General features: G+C 41.8%; 1 protein-coding gene and 1 long non-coding RNA gene across 2 annotated transcripts in view; one reads left to right on the top strand and one right to left on the bottom strand.

Annotated features, from left to right (window-relative positions):
* Nucleotides 1-592: 592 nt before the first annotated feature.
* The window catches only part of Atp1b3 (ATPase Na+/K+ transporting subunit beta 3), a 31,375-nt gene continuing 12,962 nt past the window's right edge, over nucleotides 593-19,005 (bottom strand). The window contains exons 2-7 of the mRNA XM_041677276.1: nucleotides 14,765-14,893; nucleotides 11,921-12,028; nucleotides 7,957-8,141; nucleotides 6,184-6,234; nucleotides 2,578-2,664; nucleotides 593-1,232 (exon numbers count right to left, since the gene is read on the bottom strand). Of these exons, the coding sequence (XP_041533210.1) occupies nucleotides 1,062-1,232; nucleotides 2,578-2,664; nucleotides 6,184-6,234; nucleotides 7,957-8,141; nucleotides 11,921-12,028; nucleotides 14,765-14,893 (731 nt within the window). The 3' untranslated portion in view covers nucleotides 593-1,061. The remainder of the gene's footprint in view (nucleotides 1,233-2,577; nucleotides 2,665-6,183; nucleotides 6,235-7,956; nucleotides 8,142-11,920; nucleotides 12,029-14,764; nucleotides 14,894-19,005) is intronic.
* Nucleotides 8,200-16,470, top strand: LOC121464360. The gene is made up of 3 exons (XR_005976511.1): nucleotides 8,200-8,267; nucleotides 12,798-12,869; nucleotides 16,460-16,470. It is a non-coding gene; the product is annotated as an uncharacterized LOC121464360 (long non-coding RNA).

Genomic DNA, 19,005 nt, shown 5'->3' with positions numbered 1-19,005 from the left:
AGCACTCAGGTGTGCACATACACGCATGCTCTCAGTCAAACACACAAACAATTAGACCTTTTATTAAATAAATAAATGAAACCCACACGTCAAATGGAAGATACTTTTCTCAGGACAGTTCTGGTCCTTGCAAAAGTTCAGGTAATAGTGCAGGGGAAGACAGTCCAGGGTAGCAGCCACATGGGAAAGAAGACTCCATCATGTGTCCTGAGCTTCAAACCAATTTGAAGTTTTTGTATTTCACAATTTATATTTTTATTAGGGTCCATATTCTGCTAAATAAAAGCAGTAACAAGACATTTAAGAAACTATACAATTTATGTCTTGGGAATTTAATTTCATTCAAAAAACGAAACAAAACAAAACTTGGTGTACATTTGTCTACCTTAAAATGTTGTTTCATCCATGGTCTACGGTACACGAATGTGGAAGGCTTGATTCCATCACTCAAAATCATCCCATTAGTATTTTAAAATGTTTTACAACAGAAAGCTTGTCCTCTCAATAAAATATCCAGTCTCATTCAGCATGTAAAAAATAATTTAAAGCCCACTGATACACACACTCACATACACAGAATGGAAGCTAATACTTTGAGATCCACTTTTATTTTCTTTTTCCTCCTCACATACAGAACTTCTCTCACATTTCTTGTAGCTAAAGTCACTTGATGTTGGCAAGGTACCATTTTATCCCTAAACTTTGTTGGCATCAAAATATGACAGTTACCAGTGTTAAATCCATGAAATATTTACACAGCACAGCACATGAAGCTTTAGACATTTGGCAATTACACACAGAAGACGAGACCCCCCACTCTGCATGTTTGGAATTGGGAGCTCACTGGTCCCTATCTGGCGACCGTACACTGGTTCAAGGGCAGCAGAGGCAGCAGGCAGTTACTTCAGAGGACACTGAACACTATGATCTGGAAGCACATTATGATGTCATCCCAGTGTGTACCACACCACCTCCTCCAAGGTGGCCTCATCATCCTAGAATGGCAGGTCCAGCTGATACAAAATGGGGACAGACGTTTATTCTGTGGAGATGCCCTACTCCTAGGGGCTCACTGTGACCTTGAACACAACTCGTCCCAAAAACTTGTCACGGTCATCCTTGTTTTTTAGGTTCTTTGGTCCATCAATATGGCACTCAACTGTTACTTCTTTCTTGACAGAACTAGATCCAAAGATGACCTGGACGGCAACTAGGGGCTGTCGATACCCAACCTAGCAAATGGAGGAACAAATATTAGTCACAATTCTTTGGTAAATTCACCTACACTTAGAAACCCAGTTGCAACTTCTTTGAAGCAAGGTCTCAATTTGTAGCCCAGGCTGATTTCATATTTCCAAGCCACTTGTCTCAGGATTACAGACATACCCTACCATCTCTTATTTGCCTTATAATATTAAGTCTATGAACTTAGCCTATTATCTTATTTTCTTTACTTTCCTTCTTGCTATGGCTATTCCCTTAGCACAGCTTTGAGGGCATCTTGTTGGTAACTGCATCGTTTGATTCAACCTCTGGATGTCCTGATCCCTGGCAATTCCATTCTGATCCCAACATATTAGCACATTCCACTTACAAATGTATCTATGAGATTCTAGCTGTTCCAAAAATCTTAAAGATGATGTATATCCACTATGGGCTCAGTTACACATTACTGTAATCATTTCACTTACACACACCCTTTGTCTGGCATAACTGGGATATGCACCCACTACTGTTCCTTGCGATCACTATGGCTGTTTGTAGGTACAAGCCTACTGATAACTGATTCAGGCAAGAATAACAAATGCTAAAGTTTTCCAAATAGCTGACATACAAAGTTTATGTTCTCCATACATACTTACTGAAGAACAAAAGAAAAGTCTAACTTTACAGTGTGGAAGCCTGGCCTAGCACCCCAAGAGATTGTGGTCAACACATAGTAATGGACTCAGTCAATAGTGACCTTTCTTATATGACTTCAAATAGAATACATCTACTATCTTCCAAAAAATACAAAGAAACTTAACCCTATACAAACAAACAAACTCCAATCGAGTCCTCCCCCCATCCCAGACCTAGTTCTGAAGCATACAGAAGCCACAGCATAGCCCTCACAAGGCAGCCATGCTTGTCATTTAGCCCGATGATGCACAGACAGGTAAGATAACATGTTAAGATCTGCTAGCATGCTTTCAGAACACACTATTCTAGGCATTTTGAGTTGGGAAGAATTTTAAGGTAAGTTTAAAGACATGACAAAACTTTATGGTTTTCTGAATATTTATATTTCAAAATTTTAAAATCACAAATCCTGTGTCTAAACAATGAGTTTTTACATCTGACCTGTGAAGAGTACCTACAACTTTCCGAGCAAAAACCAAACCAGTATTCTGAAAAGAGCCATCCTTGAGTCTGGATACAGCTCTGCTGTGCTGTCAGCGTGGTCTCCACTAGTCCTCCCCATTTGTAGGAACCAACAGAAAACATGTATGATGAACAAGTGACAACATAGCTGTGTCTATCACAGAGGGGCCATCTCATATCTCAGTACAGTTTCCTAAGACTCTAAATACTTACGTGCCGTTTTTTCCCATAGTATGGAAAATACTTTAAGTCTATAACTCCCTGGTCAGGATAAGTTGATATATTTGCTATGTTATTTTCCTAGAGTTGAAAGCAAAAGAAATCATTTTTAGGTCACAGTAAAGACTTTTCAGATATGTTTACAATTACTGACAGTTCCTAGTTATGATGAAACTACTTCAGCCAAATTAATTACAAGTGTTTCTGAGAACTGCTTGTCTTTGCTGTTGAGACAGGTCTCACTGTGTAGCTCAGCCTTGTCTTAAAGCTACGGCAATCTGCCCATATCAGCCTCCCCAAGTGCTAAGATTTCAGGCATGCATTACCACATGACTGCTCATCTTGATTATAAATATTACATAATCAAATGCTTCAACATAAACTATCCTGGTACTTTTTATATTCGAATATACCCCTAGGAGTCTTTTCTCAGTTACAGTGTTTGCCGCCGCCTATGAACTGCAAAGCCAGCTCTTTGACACTGACAGCAAACATACCAGTTAGTTTGGGCTGAGGTTTCCCTAATGAATGAAATATTATGCTTCCAGATTTTAAGCAATAGCGCCCAGAAGCTAACAACCAAAGAGGAGCACTCAGACCTAGAAGTAGGTAGAGGCTACATTACAGTTCAGAACCATAACTGTAATCAGGATAAACCACAATGCAACAAACAGAAAAAGAATTCATAGTTCCTATGAATAAATAGAGAAAAGCACTAAGTTCCAACCAGTCAGTCACTGAGTATCTGTGTCTACACATCTCCCATGCATGGCGCCTAAGTGGGTTCCTGGCACTAAGACAAACACAACTCCAACAAGTCAGCCCCAAGCTCACAAGCATCACTCAACACCTCGGCTTTTGATCTGGATGAACTAACTCAGACTCCCGTGTGTGCTGAGCACAAGCGTTACCCTCCATCTGCAGGCCAGTCTGTGGTGTCTACTTCTGAGAGCACAGAGAAGAAACGACAAACTCACTGCATAGACAGCAGCCTTGCTCTCTGCTTCTTTACTTCATGACCATGTGTGTGCGTGAACGTGCACAACATAATCACCACACTCATAAGCAGCAGGCAGGGACAGTACTGGGTACACAGATGACACCCTCCCTTCCATTGATGTTCCGTAGGCTTTTGTTTTGTTTTTTTTTTTTTGAGACAGGCTCTGGCTATGTAGTCCAGCTTGGATTATAGCATTTATCATCATGTAGCAAGACAGATAGCAAAAAGAGAAAAGAAAACCCAAGTTCTAATAACCTAGATAAAACGATAGGAAAGCCAGTAGATAGTGACTAAGAAACAATGGCCACATTTGAGAATGATCACCCATCGGGGTGTTTCTAATAGGGGTGTTCCTGGCAGCTGTCACTCACCAGCACTGTATGCTTAGCACGCAGGTGTAAGCGGTTTGATCCTTAGTGCTTAAAATTTTACATTTTATGCTAGACAGTGGTCGCATGCCTTTAATCCCAGCACTCAGGAAGCAGAGGGAGGCGGATCTCTGAGAGTTCGAGGCCAGTCTGGACTACAAACAAGTTCCAGGACAGCCAGGGCTGTTACATAGAGAAACCATATCTCGAAAAACCAAGAAATTGTTTTTAACATTTTACATGAAGAAGTCATACTGATGAGAATGTTTCTATGTTAACTAATTTACTTTAAACTTGGCACTAATGTGACTTTCATGCTAAGAGCGCAGAAGTGTATGGTAAGTAGAGTTTTAGAAGAATTTATCGAGAAAAGTTCAGTTACTGGGAAGATGAGATAGTTCAGAGGATAAAGCTCTAATCTCACACCTGCTATTGCACAAGTACACACACACACACACACACACACACACACACACACGCGCACACACACACACACACCAAACATCAAATAACAAAAAGCCTTCAGCTAACATGTGACATGCATGTAGTTTTATTTGAAATCAACCCCCTTTTTGAGAAAGGGTCTCATTATGTAGCCCTGACTGTCCTGCAACTCACTATGTAGGCCCAAACTCACCGAGATCCACCTGCCTTAACCTCCCAAGTGCCAGGATTAAAGCTGTACATCACCACACCAGGCTTATGCCCTCCCCACCCCCAAAGGTAGGGTTTTGTATTGTTTTGTGTAATTTGGGGATACTGGGTTTTTACTAGGTAGCCTTAGCAGGCCTAGAACCCACTATACAGACCAGGCCTCAAACTCTGAGGTTTGCCTGCCTTGGTTTCCCAAGAGCTCATATTAAAGGCAAGGCACCCATGCTTAAGGCACAGACAAGTAGCTCAGGCTAGTTTCAAACTTTTAATTCTCCGTCCCATCCTCTCGAGTGCAGACATTACAGGCATGTAAAACTGTGCCTAGTTAAGATTCTAGTTCTCTAAGATTCTTGGGAGAACTGAGTGTGGCATGCAGACGTAAAGCGACCTGTCTCTGGTTGTAATCTCCGCACTCACCTAGAAGGAGCTACAGGCTTTGTTCAATCCCTCCAAACACTGGCTAACCATCAAAGGGCAGCGCCAAAGCAGCCACTCAGTGAGGCCTGGACAGCAGCAGCAGCACCTGGGATTCAGGAGCACAAATTCTGGACTCTCCCCATATAGGACTGGGGACCAACAAGCCCAAGTGATTCTGGGGCATGACGATGTTTGCACGGCAAAGTTTCTGCCCAAGTAAGAAATTCATCTCTGACTTAAGAAATTATGTTTTCTCCTGAACGTTAAGAGCAAGTTCAATGCAACATCTTAGTTTATTCTGCATACAGCTGGAGATGGACACTAACATCAGCACAGTGACAAATTTCAAGCTTAAATGTGCTTCTTTAGACTTTTTGCTCATCATTTATACATTTGTCTTAGTTGTATTTGTAGCATGGAAAGAAAACAAGTTACAGGATGAAGTGCACAACACTTTCCTAAGGAGAAAAAAATGCAGAACAGAAGCAAAAGAGCACCTCTACCTTAAGGAAAAATAGCAGGTTTCATTAATCACCAGGTGACACTGATAATTTTTAAGACTTGAAAAAAAAATCCTGATACAGAACAGGAACCCTGGGGTTGTAATGCCAACTTGATTACTAAACTAGAAAACACATCCTAAGATCGATGAAATGCAGTGTATGTGAACAAATACGGACAGAACAAACAAGTAGAAATTGTCCTTTTAAATAGTATATTAGATGGCTGGGCGGTGGTGGCGCACGCCTTTAATCCCAGCACTCAGGAGGCAGAGGCAGGCGGATCTCTGTGAGTTCGAGGCCAGTCTGGTCAACAAGAGCTAGTTCCAGGATAGGCTCCAAAGCTACAGAGAAACCCTGTCTTGCAAAACCAAAAAACAAACAAAATAGTGTATTAGCAAACACAGGGTCACCCTAAAAAGTCTGGCCATGCTTATTTTTAAGTATTTGAGAAACATGAAAGCTGAGTGGTGGTAGCACACACCCTTAAGCACTCAGGAAGCAGAGGCAGGCAGATCTGAGTTCAAGGTCAGTCATGGAAACACAGAGAAACCCTGTCTCAAAGGGAATAATAATAATAATAACAATAACAAAATAATAAACAAGAAAGGAAAGGGAAAAGAAAAAGAAACATGAAAACATTAGTAACTGAAATACTAACCTTTGGCACGCAGAGAATCCGTGGAACTCCCAGTGGTATTAATTCAATTATCTAAGGTTAAGAACATAGTCAACACACATAAATGCAATGGAACCTCCTCTTCTGTTGCTGGGGGTCAGGGCAGAGCAACGGAGATTAGCACTACTCTGTATATTCAACTCAGCTATACTAACCTGTGTTTTACAACATAAAAACCAACCTTCCAATGTAGTTAAGGACTGTACTAAAGCAATGCAGTCATGTACTTGCCACATTTAAAACAACAAACCTTTAAATTACAGGAGCAGAATATAACAAACTATTCTGTTTACTTGTTTTGAGAAAGGATTTTGCTTATAGCCTAGGCTAGCATTAAGGATACTCCTGTCTCCACCTCCCAAATGCTGAGATCACAGATATGCACTACCACACTCACTTACAATACAATATTCACTATGAAATATGTTCAAACTATCCCTTCTCCTAATGGCACATATTGAGAAGAATCCCTCTCCTCCACAGTAAGCTTTAGTGGTGATTAAGACCAAAGCCAGGGCCTTGATCATACTAGGTAAACACTAAACCTGAGTTGTAATCCCAGCCTTTGGATCTTTTAGAACTGTAGTCATCCATCCACTTAAAAATTATTTTTTTCGCCGGGCGATGGTGGCGCACGCCTTTAATCCCAGCACTCGGGAGACAGAGGCAGGCGGATCTCTGTGAGTTCGAGACCAGCCTGGTCTACAGAGCTAGTTCCAGGACAGGCTCCAAAGCCACAGCGAAACCCTGTCTCGAAAAAACCAAATAAATAAATAAATAAATAAATAAATAAATAAATAAAATAATTTTTTTCATTTATTCGTGTGTGTGTGTGTGTGTGTGTGTGTGTGTAGGGGATATATGTAGAAGACCAAGGACAAATTCCATGATTTGGTTCTCTTCTTCCACATGGGTAATAAAAAGCCTAACTCAGTTCAGGTTGGTGGCAAGTGACTTTATCACCAGCTCTATCTTCTAAGGTTTTGTTGTTGTTTTGCATTCTGAATTCAAATTCAAAGGTTTTCAAGACGTAAAGAGGCCTCCAAACGTCACGCCGTGGAAGCCTGCAGAAAGGCATGGACAGCAGCGCCTGTCCTCTGCTCATAGCTCTGGAAGCACTTGGGAAATGCTGCCAGCTGGATCCCAAGCTGTCCTGTGAGCTGCAAAGCCAGCCTTTAAAGCGAGCATGAGTCCCATCATGCAAAGGCCATTTCTAAGAATATAAACTCAGAAGGTGGTCATCTGAACAGATTTTCAGCAATATAGCAAATACAGTAAGGACAGATGCTGCAGGCCAGTGTTACTGAAGACATCCTCATAAAATGAATGTATTTCCTTACCTACAGCACAGATCAAGTTCCACATTCCTTCTGGCTTACTGTTATGGCCTTAGTTAAGTCTTGTTAAAACATCCCAATAGCACTGGCTATAACTACAACACTGTATTGTGCTCATTAGTATATGGTTTATTTATATTCTCACTATTTAATTATACATACCACTATAAGCTTTAGTACTATTTACAAAAATACATAAAATCCACAATTAAACTATGAACCTTGGCCATATTCATTTCCCCTAAAGCATTAACTAGTACTGCTAGCCTTTTCAGTGAATTATTCCAGTAAGATGACACTTACTAAGGCATGAACTCAGACAGAGAAGCCTAAAAAGCAGCTATCAGCTTCACAGCTGCACCCCGTGTACATGTGACTGCTAGAAACGAGCTGCAGTGGAGGTAAAAGAAGTACGTACTCTGTTCATTTTCACAAGAATACAAGGCTGGCCTTTGGAATAGCCAAAATCAGCATCATTCACACCACTGCAATCTTGAAGCAAGGAAACTGGAAACTGACATGCTTGATAAACTGGACCATTCTGTTCAAAAACTTCTCCATCGGGACAGTTTGTGAGATTCTTCTGTTCTTCTACAGAATATGCTAAAAAGGAAACGTGTGTGCCAGATCAGCCAAGAAGAGATACCAAACACAGCCAGAAACAAATCAAACTATTCCTCAAACCAACGTTGTTCAAAGACAACAAACAGCAGCAATGTGAATTACCAGGTAACAATAGCGAGCGCTCAGTAGAGGCTAAGCTTGTCCCGTTGCCTGGTAACAGTTAGCCAATGCCCTAAAGCTTCTGGCTTCCAAGAGTGCCCGGGCTAAATAACAGAGCTGTTTCACCACTATGCCTGGCACTAGCAACAGCTACAATGGCAAGGATGTGCAAAGGTGTTGCTACTGCCCCCCGGGGCCTACAATGTCATGGGGGGAAACAGTATATTCAGCACCGCAGAACGATGGAAAGAAACGGCACTCTAACAGTTTACGGCAAGGGGACGCCACTGACCTGAAAGCAGGGGGGGAGAAGCTGGACCATAGAAATTTTGTAAAAACTGTGAAGTACTGAGGCAGAAGGGTTGCCAAAAGGATCATGATGTTCCATTAAAAGATTTTATACCAGGCAGAGTGGGCACAGGTATGACTGCATTTATGTCAGTATTTACGCTGGGCAGAACAGATCCATGCAGGACGTGAAACAGACCCGATGCAGCACAGGTAAGATGCCAGCTGAGAAAGGTGCTGCGCATGGGGACGACAGGGGTAACTAGGTACATTTAAACCAAAGAAGTACAATGTTTAGGAACCAGAAAGATGGTCCAGTGAAAGCCATTCAGAATTAGGATACACTGTTGAAGTACCCTAGTGACAGCTACTGGCATGTGTATACAACTGGAACCACAAAAGGCCATCCAATACAACACAAACAGAAATTTCAAAGGGAACTCTTTCAGAAGGAAATGTAATGGGGATTTTGTTTTGTTTTTGATACTTTGTGGATAAGAAGGTTATTAACAGTGATGGCTAATCCAGACTGTCATCTCCACACAACTGAAGAACAGCCGCCATCAAACTAGCTTAATGAGTCTGACAAATTTTCTTTTTTTTTTTTTTTTTTGGTTTTTCGAGATAGGGTTTCTCTGTAGCTTTGGAGCATGTGCTGGATGGAACTCACTCTGCAGACCAGGCTGGCCTTGAACTCACAGAGATCTGCTTGCCTCTCTGCCTCCCGAGTGCTGGGTTTAAAGGCATGTGCCACTAGCACCCAGCTGAGGAATATTCTTAACTGTTAATTGATGTAGAAGGGCCCAGCCCACTGTCCACAGTGCCATCCCTGAGCAGTGGACGGGGGCTGTATTTAAAAAAAAAAAAAAAAGCCAGTGGGCAGCTCCATGGTCTCTGCTTCACCTCCTGTCCTGACTAACTTCCCTCAACAATGAACTAGAAGTTGGTGAGCTGAAACACACCCTGCTCTCCCTGACTTGGTTTTGATGGTGGTCATCACAGCAACAGAAAGCAAGCTACAACACAAGGGCATCTGTCTCTGAGAAGGGTGGTGGAGACTGAACTCCAGGCTTCATTGTGCTAAACATGTCATCTATCTCTGAGCTGCGACCCAATCACATGCATTTAGTTCAAAGCAAAGAATGACAGGGACTGTCTGAGAAAGCTCTACTCATTACTCTCCACACATTTCCCCAAGGGCGTCCGTCCTCTGGAGCAAAGGCTGCTGTTTAGAATAGTTATAAGCAGACTTCCACTTCTACACAAAATTAAATGCAAGGAGCTGGGAGTGTGAGGGCATGATGGGAACATAGACAATTACAATTTCAGAGTAACCAGAGTCCTGTACACCTGAGGAAAGCTTGAAATAAGAATGTTAAAAAAAAGTTTATTTTAACAAAATAAAACTTTCAATTTAGAATCTATCAGAAGGGAAAAAAAGAGACCCTTTACTTCTAAACCATATATTTGTCTTTTGGACATTGGGAAGGAAATTCCTAAAAAACCAACGACAGGTGAATATTTAAAAACAAAACCAGTGTACTAGGTAAGATGACTCAGAACATAAAGCAGCTTCTGCTATAGCCTGATGACCCTGAATCCAATCCCCGGAATTTACATAAGAGAGAATGCTGCTCCTACAAGATGTCCTTTGGTCAACAAACAAATATATTCCTAATTTTAAAAAAAAAGTAATAAAAATCCAAAATAAAAACAAAACTCCAAGGGGATTAAAAGGTACAGTAAGCTCTGGAGAGTTTTTGAAGTATAAACAAAATGAGAGAAACATAAGATACAACACAGAGCTGTCACACTGGAGAACCTACACTCAGCTGAGTATGAAATGGTTCAGGTCACTGAAGGCTCAACTGAAAAGCCTCATCACCTCCCAGCAAAATGGTTTTGAAAATGAAATCCAAAAAAGCATTTTAATTTTATCTCAAATTTTAATCTCAAAATTTAATGTTATCTCAATGTTAATTTGAGATAGGAAATTATAAGCCCAGACTTGGTATTAAGGCAAGAGGGCCATATGTGTTCAAGGCCAGTGCGGGCTAGATTCTACCTCAGGAAGAAAAATTGTACTAGTAAAGATACAGAAAACAGGGCTGGAGACATGGCTCAGTTTAAGAGCACTGGTTGCTCTTCCAGAGGTCCTGAGTTCAATTCCCAGTAACCACATGAGAAAACTCCGTAATGAGATCTGGTGTGTAGGCATATATGCAGAAAGAATACTGTATACTTTATAAATCTTAAAATCTTCAACAAACAAAAAACCAAAACCAAAAAGATCCATTCTGCAGTCTGGTTTCAAAAGTCTTCATTCTTCAAACATGAGATCAATCCATGTATACTCACTTCTTAAATCTCCCATCCTGGTCAATTATAGGAGTCAGAGAATACCACAGGCCTCTAAGTACCTTCAAAACACGGGCCTCCTTTAAGACTCAATGTCCATCTCCTACTACTTCCTGGCTTGCTGTATCCAGCCACTCTTCCTCCCGATGAACGTGACTTTAGACAGTTCTCTGGCTCCCTCATCCTTCAAGGGTTTAGTGTCAACCAGGCATCTCAGCCCAGCCTTCAAAACCCACAATCCAGCTGGGGGTGGGAGTTGGGGGATGCCCAGCATTCCAGAGGCAGAGGCAGGCAGATCTTTGTTTGAGGCCAGTCTCGTCTACAGAGCTAGTTCCAGGACAGGCTACACAGAGAAACCCTGTCTCAAAAAAACAAACAAAAACTAGATGGGGAAGAATGCTAGAGGAACGAAGCTGTGATCAGTGAAACCACCAGCCAGAGCAGAGCCACCAGCACAGCACAGGGGAGAAAGCTAACAGTCTAGCAAGACAGACAGTGGTGCTGGGAAAGCTTCTCCATGACTTTGGCAACTAGGGAACAACTGTGGTGTACTGTGTGGCTGAGAAGGGATAAGATGGTCAAGTAAACCAAAGTTCTTACTATTTCCTCATTTGACTGTTATTATATCCATAGGAATTTGGTTAAGCCAGCTACAATAAAGACGTTGGCTACAACGCTTATTAGAGAGAATCATGTACTGGTGACTCTAACAAAGTCACTCTGACACAAAGGAGCCCACAACAGGCTGCGGTGCCAGTAGTGGGGGGCGCTTGCCCAGCATGCCAGCACCACAGGAGACTCTGACTCTCAGAGGCACTGTTTACAGGACACAGATTTGCCTTCATTCTTACAGCTGACAGTGAGTTTACTTGCAGATCCTCCCAGCTGTCTGTGTTTGAAACAGGGAGAACAAAATTGGAAAACAGACTAAAAATGCTGCTTCTCCAGGCAATTCCATGTGGCACTGGGCTCTGCAGGAACTACAGCTCTCCCCTCTTCTAGGTCACACTTACGCTCTAGGAACCTCTTCAGGTCTGCAGTGAACTTTCCATAAGTACTTGGCTCAGACATGTCATATGTATATTCCAAGGCAGTCACTGGTTTTGGAAAAACCATGAGTCCTAAAAAAGAGACAGAGAGGGTTATTAACAGTAAGAAACTACCTTTCCTTACTTTTATTCCCGAAGGGCTGTGTGTCCACAGATAAGTTACAATTATCAACAACTCTCTATTTGGATCAAATTATGAAAAACATCTAAAAGAACTCAAATCTTTAAAACTAGTTAGACAAATTAATTAGAAACAGTCCCTAAATTTTATTATTTTCAGTTAATTATAATCATCACTCCTTCCTTTAAAACATACTGTGTTTGCCAGGTGCTGTGTTGCCTTTAATCCAAGCACTTGGGAGAGAGTGGCAGGTGGGGCTCTGTGAGTTCAAAGACCAGTCTGGTCTACAGAGCTAGTTACAGCGGGGGGGGGGGGGGGGGACCACCAAAGAAACACACACACAAAATCCTGTTTTACTCTGAATTGTGTGCGCATGGGTGAGGGATGGATGGATGGAGAGCACGCACACATGCATTCCAGAGCACACTATCATGTGCCCCTATTCTCATCAGCTTCCACCTTATTCTTGAGCCGGTCGTTTCTCAGTGAATTTGGAATTCGTATTTTTTTCTGCTAAGCTGGCTACTCAGTCAGCCTGTGGCCTTCCTGCATTCACCTTCCTCACTGGAGTTACTGGTACAAGTGGCAATGCTTGGCTTTTACTGAATGTTAGGAATCTGAACTCATGTTTACATAGCAAGTTCTCTTACCACTGAGCATTCTCCCTTGCTTTTACTTTGAACTTTCTAAACCCAGGTTTTTTATCAAATACTATTTTAGGTTTTTTTGCTGCTTGCTGTTACAGATTAAACAACAAAACCGAAACTCTTGAGCATACCAGAAACTAAGAACGTAAGTATAAGCCACCAGCAGGTGCCCACCTGCTCAGTCTAAGCACTTTATCATTCAAAATACAACTATGAAAACATATTAAAGACAGTCTACTCTTTTCAGCTAAAGAGTTTCCATTTGGAACCCTGTAAATACTCTTTTCCTTCAATAAGCATTCAAGTATGTTTCTTACATACCAAATTTGGAAACCAGTAGTAATTTCATCAGGAGTTGATAGCCATGCATATAGAGCAAAGAGAGGGCAAACATACTTGTCTACAAAGAATAATCTGGCTTCCAACTTTAATACAAACATTTCTCATATCTAAAAACTTTGTACTAAATACACACTTGTTTATATATTTACTTATTTATACTGTAAAACTACAATACAATGAATAATATTACAGAACTCTGTTTTTGTGGGGGGCGGGGGAGAGACAGGTTTTCTGTGTACAGCTTTGGAGCCTATCCTGGAACTTGCTCTGTAAACCAGGCTGGCCATGAACTCACAGAGATCCACCTGCCTCTGCCTCCCATGTGCTGGGTTAAGAGGCATTTGCTGGCACCACCCAACTTAGAACTCAGTTTTGAACACACTTTACTATTTAGATGGTTTGTACAATGACAAACAGTTTAGCATTTCTGAGGTTAGATTAGATTATGGCTGATAATAACACAGTCATATATAACTTAGAAAGAAAATGAAATTTAAATTAGTGTAGGCAGAGGACAAAAGGTATATTAGTTGTAAACAAAAAACTAGAACAAAAAAATGGCTGTGGAAGTTGGTGTGGATTCTCTGGTAATAAAGGTCAGAACTCCTCAAAGTGGGAAAAATATGGACTAGAATGCCTCAGCATGAGTTTGAGTGGGATAACTCTGTTGGGAAGGAGGGGCTGTCCTGCTCAGCAGCATCCTTGGCTTCTACTGGCAACTACCACTCCAGTTCCAGTAACTAACAGTGACTCCAGACATTGCCAAGTGGTCCCTGGAAGACACATCAAAAGTGGCTGACAAATCAAATGTTCTACGGAGCAACTTCCCACTTTCCCCACATGCTGGGCCCACTCATTCTCCTTGCTACCTGGATTCTACTGCTCTATAGAGACAGGCGTGTTCCTGTTCTAGAAAACTTGTTACACTTGGGGAATTCCATGCACTACTTTTCCTCTTAAAATGTCATCAAGCCCAGGTTTTTACTCCCTCAGAACTTCTCTTATGGAGTTCTTTTTCACTTTTCTGAATAAATATTGATTTACTCGGCCGAAAAAGCCAGGACTAGGCTAGGGATCTAACTTGGTGCTAGAGAACTTGCTTAGCCTTTGTGGCGGGGGTGGGGGTACAGTTTAATTTCCAGTATTGTCACATAAACACTGCCAGTTCCTTGAGGCCAACTCCTGAGGCAGAACTAGCATTCAAAAGCTGTTTCAAAAGAATAACATCAGGTGAAGAAAATGGAGTTTACATAACTAATGTTTCAGGTAAGAGGGTTTTTGCTAAAAATATATTCTTTAGCATAACAGATTTTTAAAAGACAGAGAACTAGGCATATAAAGAACACATTGCCTTTACTCTCTAATGATGTCATCTTTTTTACCACTCTCATACCAACCAATTAAACCACAGGGCATCTATTTTATCAGACTAATAGTATAACTCAAGCCAGAGCCAAAACATGTGCTTCCTCCATAATGAAGGCAGTGTGAAGGTGCTGTACACCTTCTCAACTCTTCATAAGATTCCAACTCACTTCACTAAAACATTCATTTCTGCTTATTCCCGTCAAAGGATTCAAAACTGACCAGTAAGTGACTGTAAGTACGAAGTTCATACTTACTAAGTTCACATTCCTGAACCAAGGTTTAATCATATGCTGTGATGTTTAAAATCTATGATAATGTCAACACCATTACCTGGACTAGTAATCTGGTCTCGGTATTTCGGAATCTCATCATTCAGTGTCTGGAGCATGGCCCACATTGTGAATGTGAAGAGTGCAGCCAAGAACCCATAGAAAACTAGGTAGAAGAGCAAGATCAGACCTGTAGGAGAGACAAACACCGGTGAGATGGGGTGTACACAGAGACTCACACGGGCTCGAGCAAACCAACTGTTCAATGCAGGGGTGGGAGCCCATGCTTTGCCATGCACGCAGCCAAGTATCCTCATATGGAGGGTACAGAAGTTGCCTAAGCAAGGGGAGCTCTGGCAAGCAGCTGCCTCTAACCCCATGAGCCCTCCTCTCATCATGTCCTTCCAGCAAAGAAGTTTTCAATACTCATTCTCTGGTTCAAAGTTAGAACTTTAGCCTAGTGGTGGAAGCACACACCTTTAATCCCAGCATTAGGGAAACAGAAGCAGGCGGATCTCTCGAGTTCAAGGTCAGCCTGGTCTAGGACAGCTAGAGAAACACCACCACCCCCCTCAAAAAAAAAAAAAAGAAAAAAGAAAAAAAAAAAAAACAAAAAACCAAGAGCTTTAAAAGTCCAGCACATGGGGGAGTGCTTCTCAAAAAGAATTTCATGCCCTCAAAACTAAGATGCCTTTAGGTGGGACAGCCTCCCCCGACATACTCAGATGTTTAAGTGGCAAGTTAAAAAACAAAAACAAAAAAACCCCTCCTCTATACCTGTACTTCAGATACTTTATGTATAATACAGTTGTTATGGTTCTGTTGGTGGTAGTTTGTTGGGGGGGGGGGTGTTTTGTAGCTTTTTGGAGAGAAAAGGCTGGCCTGAAACTCAGAGACTCACCTGTTGAGTGCTGGGATTAAAGGTGTGTGCCACCACACTTGGCTTTATGTTAACATTTTAAAGGGTGAGTTAACTTAAAGAATAACCAAGAAATGTGCAGAGAAGGAAAAAAAAATCATAAAGATGAAATTCAATAAAGTTTGAAAACAGTGGTTAAGTAGAAGGGCTCATGCAAACATGCAGAGAAGAGGACCAGACCAGAAACAAGCACTGCACCCAGGGCATAGCTCTGCAGCTAGGCACAAAGCACCATATGACAGATACATTTCAATACCCAAACTCAGTCCCACCCCTATAACTGGAAAACACTTAGGTCTATCCCAAGCCAATGATTTGTTTTGGGAACACCAAAAACAAATAAGTATTTTTTTCACTCATCAGCTACGTTCAAAGTTCTAATATTAGAAATGACTATCTTCAAAATTATATATCAGAATATAGTTGAAGTAAGTTATTAATATTTAAGTGTTTTTAAAAGTAATGGATGATGCAAGGAGAAACTAAAGGATACTCAACTCTACCGAACTGACATCTTACCCGCTTTACTCCCATCTTAATATATCTAAGTCCTCCTAAGAGGACTCCCACAGGAACAAATTCAAAGGGCTTATAAATTTCATAATAATGAAAATCTGAACATACTTATTCATCCACACCCCACAAGTTGATACACAACTTTCTTCAATTCTCAAAGAACAAGATCCCAAAACAGATTATGCCAAAAGCCAGATAAACTTTCTTTACTGCAGGCCAGAAATCCACTTCAAAGGGAAATAGTCTAAGCAATGCTGACTGTCTAACAGTCTAACATTGGCTGGACTGTTAATTTAGACGGCATCCTACCCTTCCTCCCAGTTACCAGACACAGAGTGAGTGGACAGAAAGAAGAGAGACAGAGATCACCTTCGGGCAGCATCGCTTCCCACCACCCACTTCGGTCCTGCTGTAGAAAAAGAAAAAAGAAAAGGAAGAAGAAAAACAAAACCAAAAAAAAAAAACAAAAAACCAATCTCATGGGGTGAGTCATGTGCTACAGTGAGAAAAGAAACAGTCACTGCCTCCAGAAGAGGTCGCAGAGTGGAGCGAGCACCAGCCAGTCCTAGGTGCTCACATATGACCAGGAGTGTCGCATCCTGACAAACAGCACACTGCTGCCAGAAGAGCTCGCTCGCGAAGACGGGAGAAAAGCGCTTAAATTCATCCCAAAAGGTCTCACATCTGCAAACGTGTTAATTTCCAGGGAAAACAGTATAAATGAAACTCATGAACATGAACAATCCAAAAATCATTATACAATAAAAGATAAGTGTTAAAGCTTCACATGAGGACTTGAATTAATAAAATATATATATACAAATTTGTGCTGGGGATGTAGCTCAGTCTGCAGACTGGGTTCCTTCCCCAGCACTACATACTGGGTGTGGTGGCTCCTGCTGGTAACTCAAGGTCATCCTTGGCAACAGAGTTAGAGCTGACCCAGGATACACGAGACCCTGACTGAACACATCCCCCACAGTACCCTGTACCAGATACCAGGCAATGAGTTACTTCTAGCGCTTATTTGCCAAAACACAAACCTAGCACTTAAAAACTAAAGCTAACCTCTCTTATAAACATCATCTAAGACTACTCAACAAGAGTCCTGATACTTTCTCAATGTAACCACCTCTTCATCTCTGGAGGAAAAAAAATGGCAGAAAATAAAAACGAAGTTGTAACTTGCCCCAGGACTTGTAGTTAAGTCTGCAAATGGGCTGAACTCAACAACGAGGTGGTTCTACCTAGAACATCCAAAGCTCTACATCGTGTGGAGCCTTTGCAGTGTGCTGTCTGCTTGGCCTACGTACCACAGCAGCAAACAATAAACAACCATTCTATCACATGACTGGTAAACACTTACTGACTTCAAATCCTTCAAGAGACTTTAGTCATTATCCATGGGCAGAAACTAACGGTGTTGAATACGGTGGTGCACACCTGTAATCCCAGCACCCAAGGGACTGAGGCAGGACTGCAAGTGGACAGTAGCCTAGAACTCACAGCAAAATACCCCTCCAAAACACAAAGCATCACCAGGTGGCAGTGGCATACGCCTTTAGTTCTAGCACTCAAGAGGCAGAGGCAGGAGGATCTCTGTGAGTTTGAAGCCAGTCTGGTCTACAAAGCAAGCTCCAGGACAGCCAGGATTGTTACACAGAGAAATCCTGTCTCATAAAACCAAAAAAAGAAAAAAAAAAAAAACAACCAACAAACAAAACAAAAACCCACAAAATAGCAACAACAACCAAAAGAAACTAACATGAACTTAAAAATTCTGAAGAAGCCGGGTGGTGGTGCACACCCCTTTAATCCCAGCACTTGGGAGGCAGAGGCAGGTGGATCTCTGTGAGTTTGAGGCCAGCCTGGTCTACATGAGCTGGTTCTAGGACAGGCTTCAAAGCCACAGAGAAACCCTGTCTCAAGAAAAAAAAAATCTGAAGAAATGGGGCTAGAGAGATAGCTCAGCAGTTAAGAGCATGTTGCTTTTGTAAAGGAACTAGGTTCAAGTCACCACACTTACACTGATGGTTCACATCTATCCTTAACTTCAGTTCTAGGAAGTACAATGCCTCTTTTGCCTTTAAAGAGCATCAGGAGCAAGCTTGTGGTGCACTTGCATGCATGTAGACAAAACACACATTAAAAAAAAAAAAGTCTGAAGAAATATCACGATATCACAGACAGACATGGTAAGTCACACCTGTGATGTCAGCACAATGGAGGCTGGAACAGGAAGTTGTCAAAGAATCTCCATTTCAGCCAGCCTGGACTACAAAGTGAGTTCTAGGACAACTAAGGTTACATAGCAGGACCCTGCCAGAAAGAAAGAAAAGGGAGGGCTGAAGTTTATTACTGAACAGCATTCTCTGCAAAAGCCACTCTCACTGTCCAGCAGCCCCAGTGCTACCTTCTGATTCTACTCCGGGATCACTACATCAGCATGTATGTACAACCAGAAATCCCTTCTTCAGTGGGCACTACTTCACTACCAGCCCAGACTTCTATTTCTGTTCTTTTTTTTTCTTTCTTTCTTTCTTTCTTTCTTTTTTTTTTTTTTTTGGTTTTTCGAGACAGGGTTTCTCCGTGGTTTTGGAGCCTGTCCTGGAACTAGCTCTTGTAGACCAGGCTGGTCTCGAACTCACAGAGATCCGCCTGCCTCTGCCTCCCGAGTGCTGGGATTAAAGGCGTGCGCCACCACCGCCCGGCTTGCTACTCTATTTCTGTTCTTAAGACGACCAATTTTCAAAATGGTTTTCTTCATTTCTGATGAGGAGACAGAGCTAGGATAGAGCTCCAGCTGGAGCCGGTGCGCCAGGACAGCTGGAAACATGGGTCTTGCTAGTTCGACCTGGCTCTAATCT

This window comes from Microtus oregoni, unplaced genomic scaffold, assembly GCF_018167655.1.
Source record: "Microtus oregoni isolate MIOR12 unplaced genomic scaffold, Mior012 000028F_ref0000031, whole genome shotgun sequence".
Classification (NCBI taxonomy): domain Eukaryota; kingdom Metazoa; phylum Chordata; class Mammalia; order Rodentia; family Cricetidae; genus Microtus; species Microtus oregoni.
The sequence above is the reverse complement of the archived record's forward strand: the minus strand, read 5'-3'. Positions and strand labels throughout refer to the sequence as shown.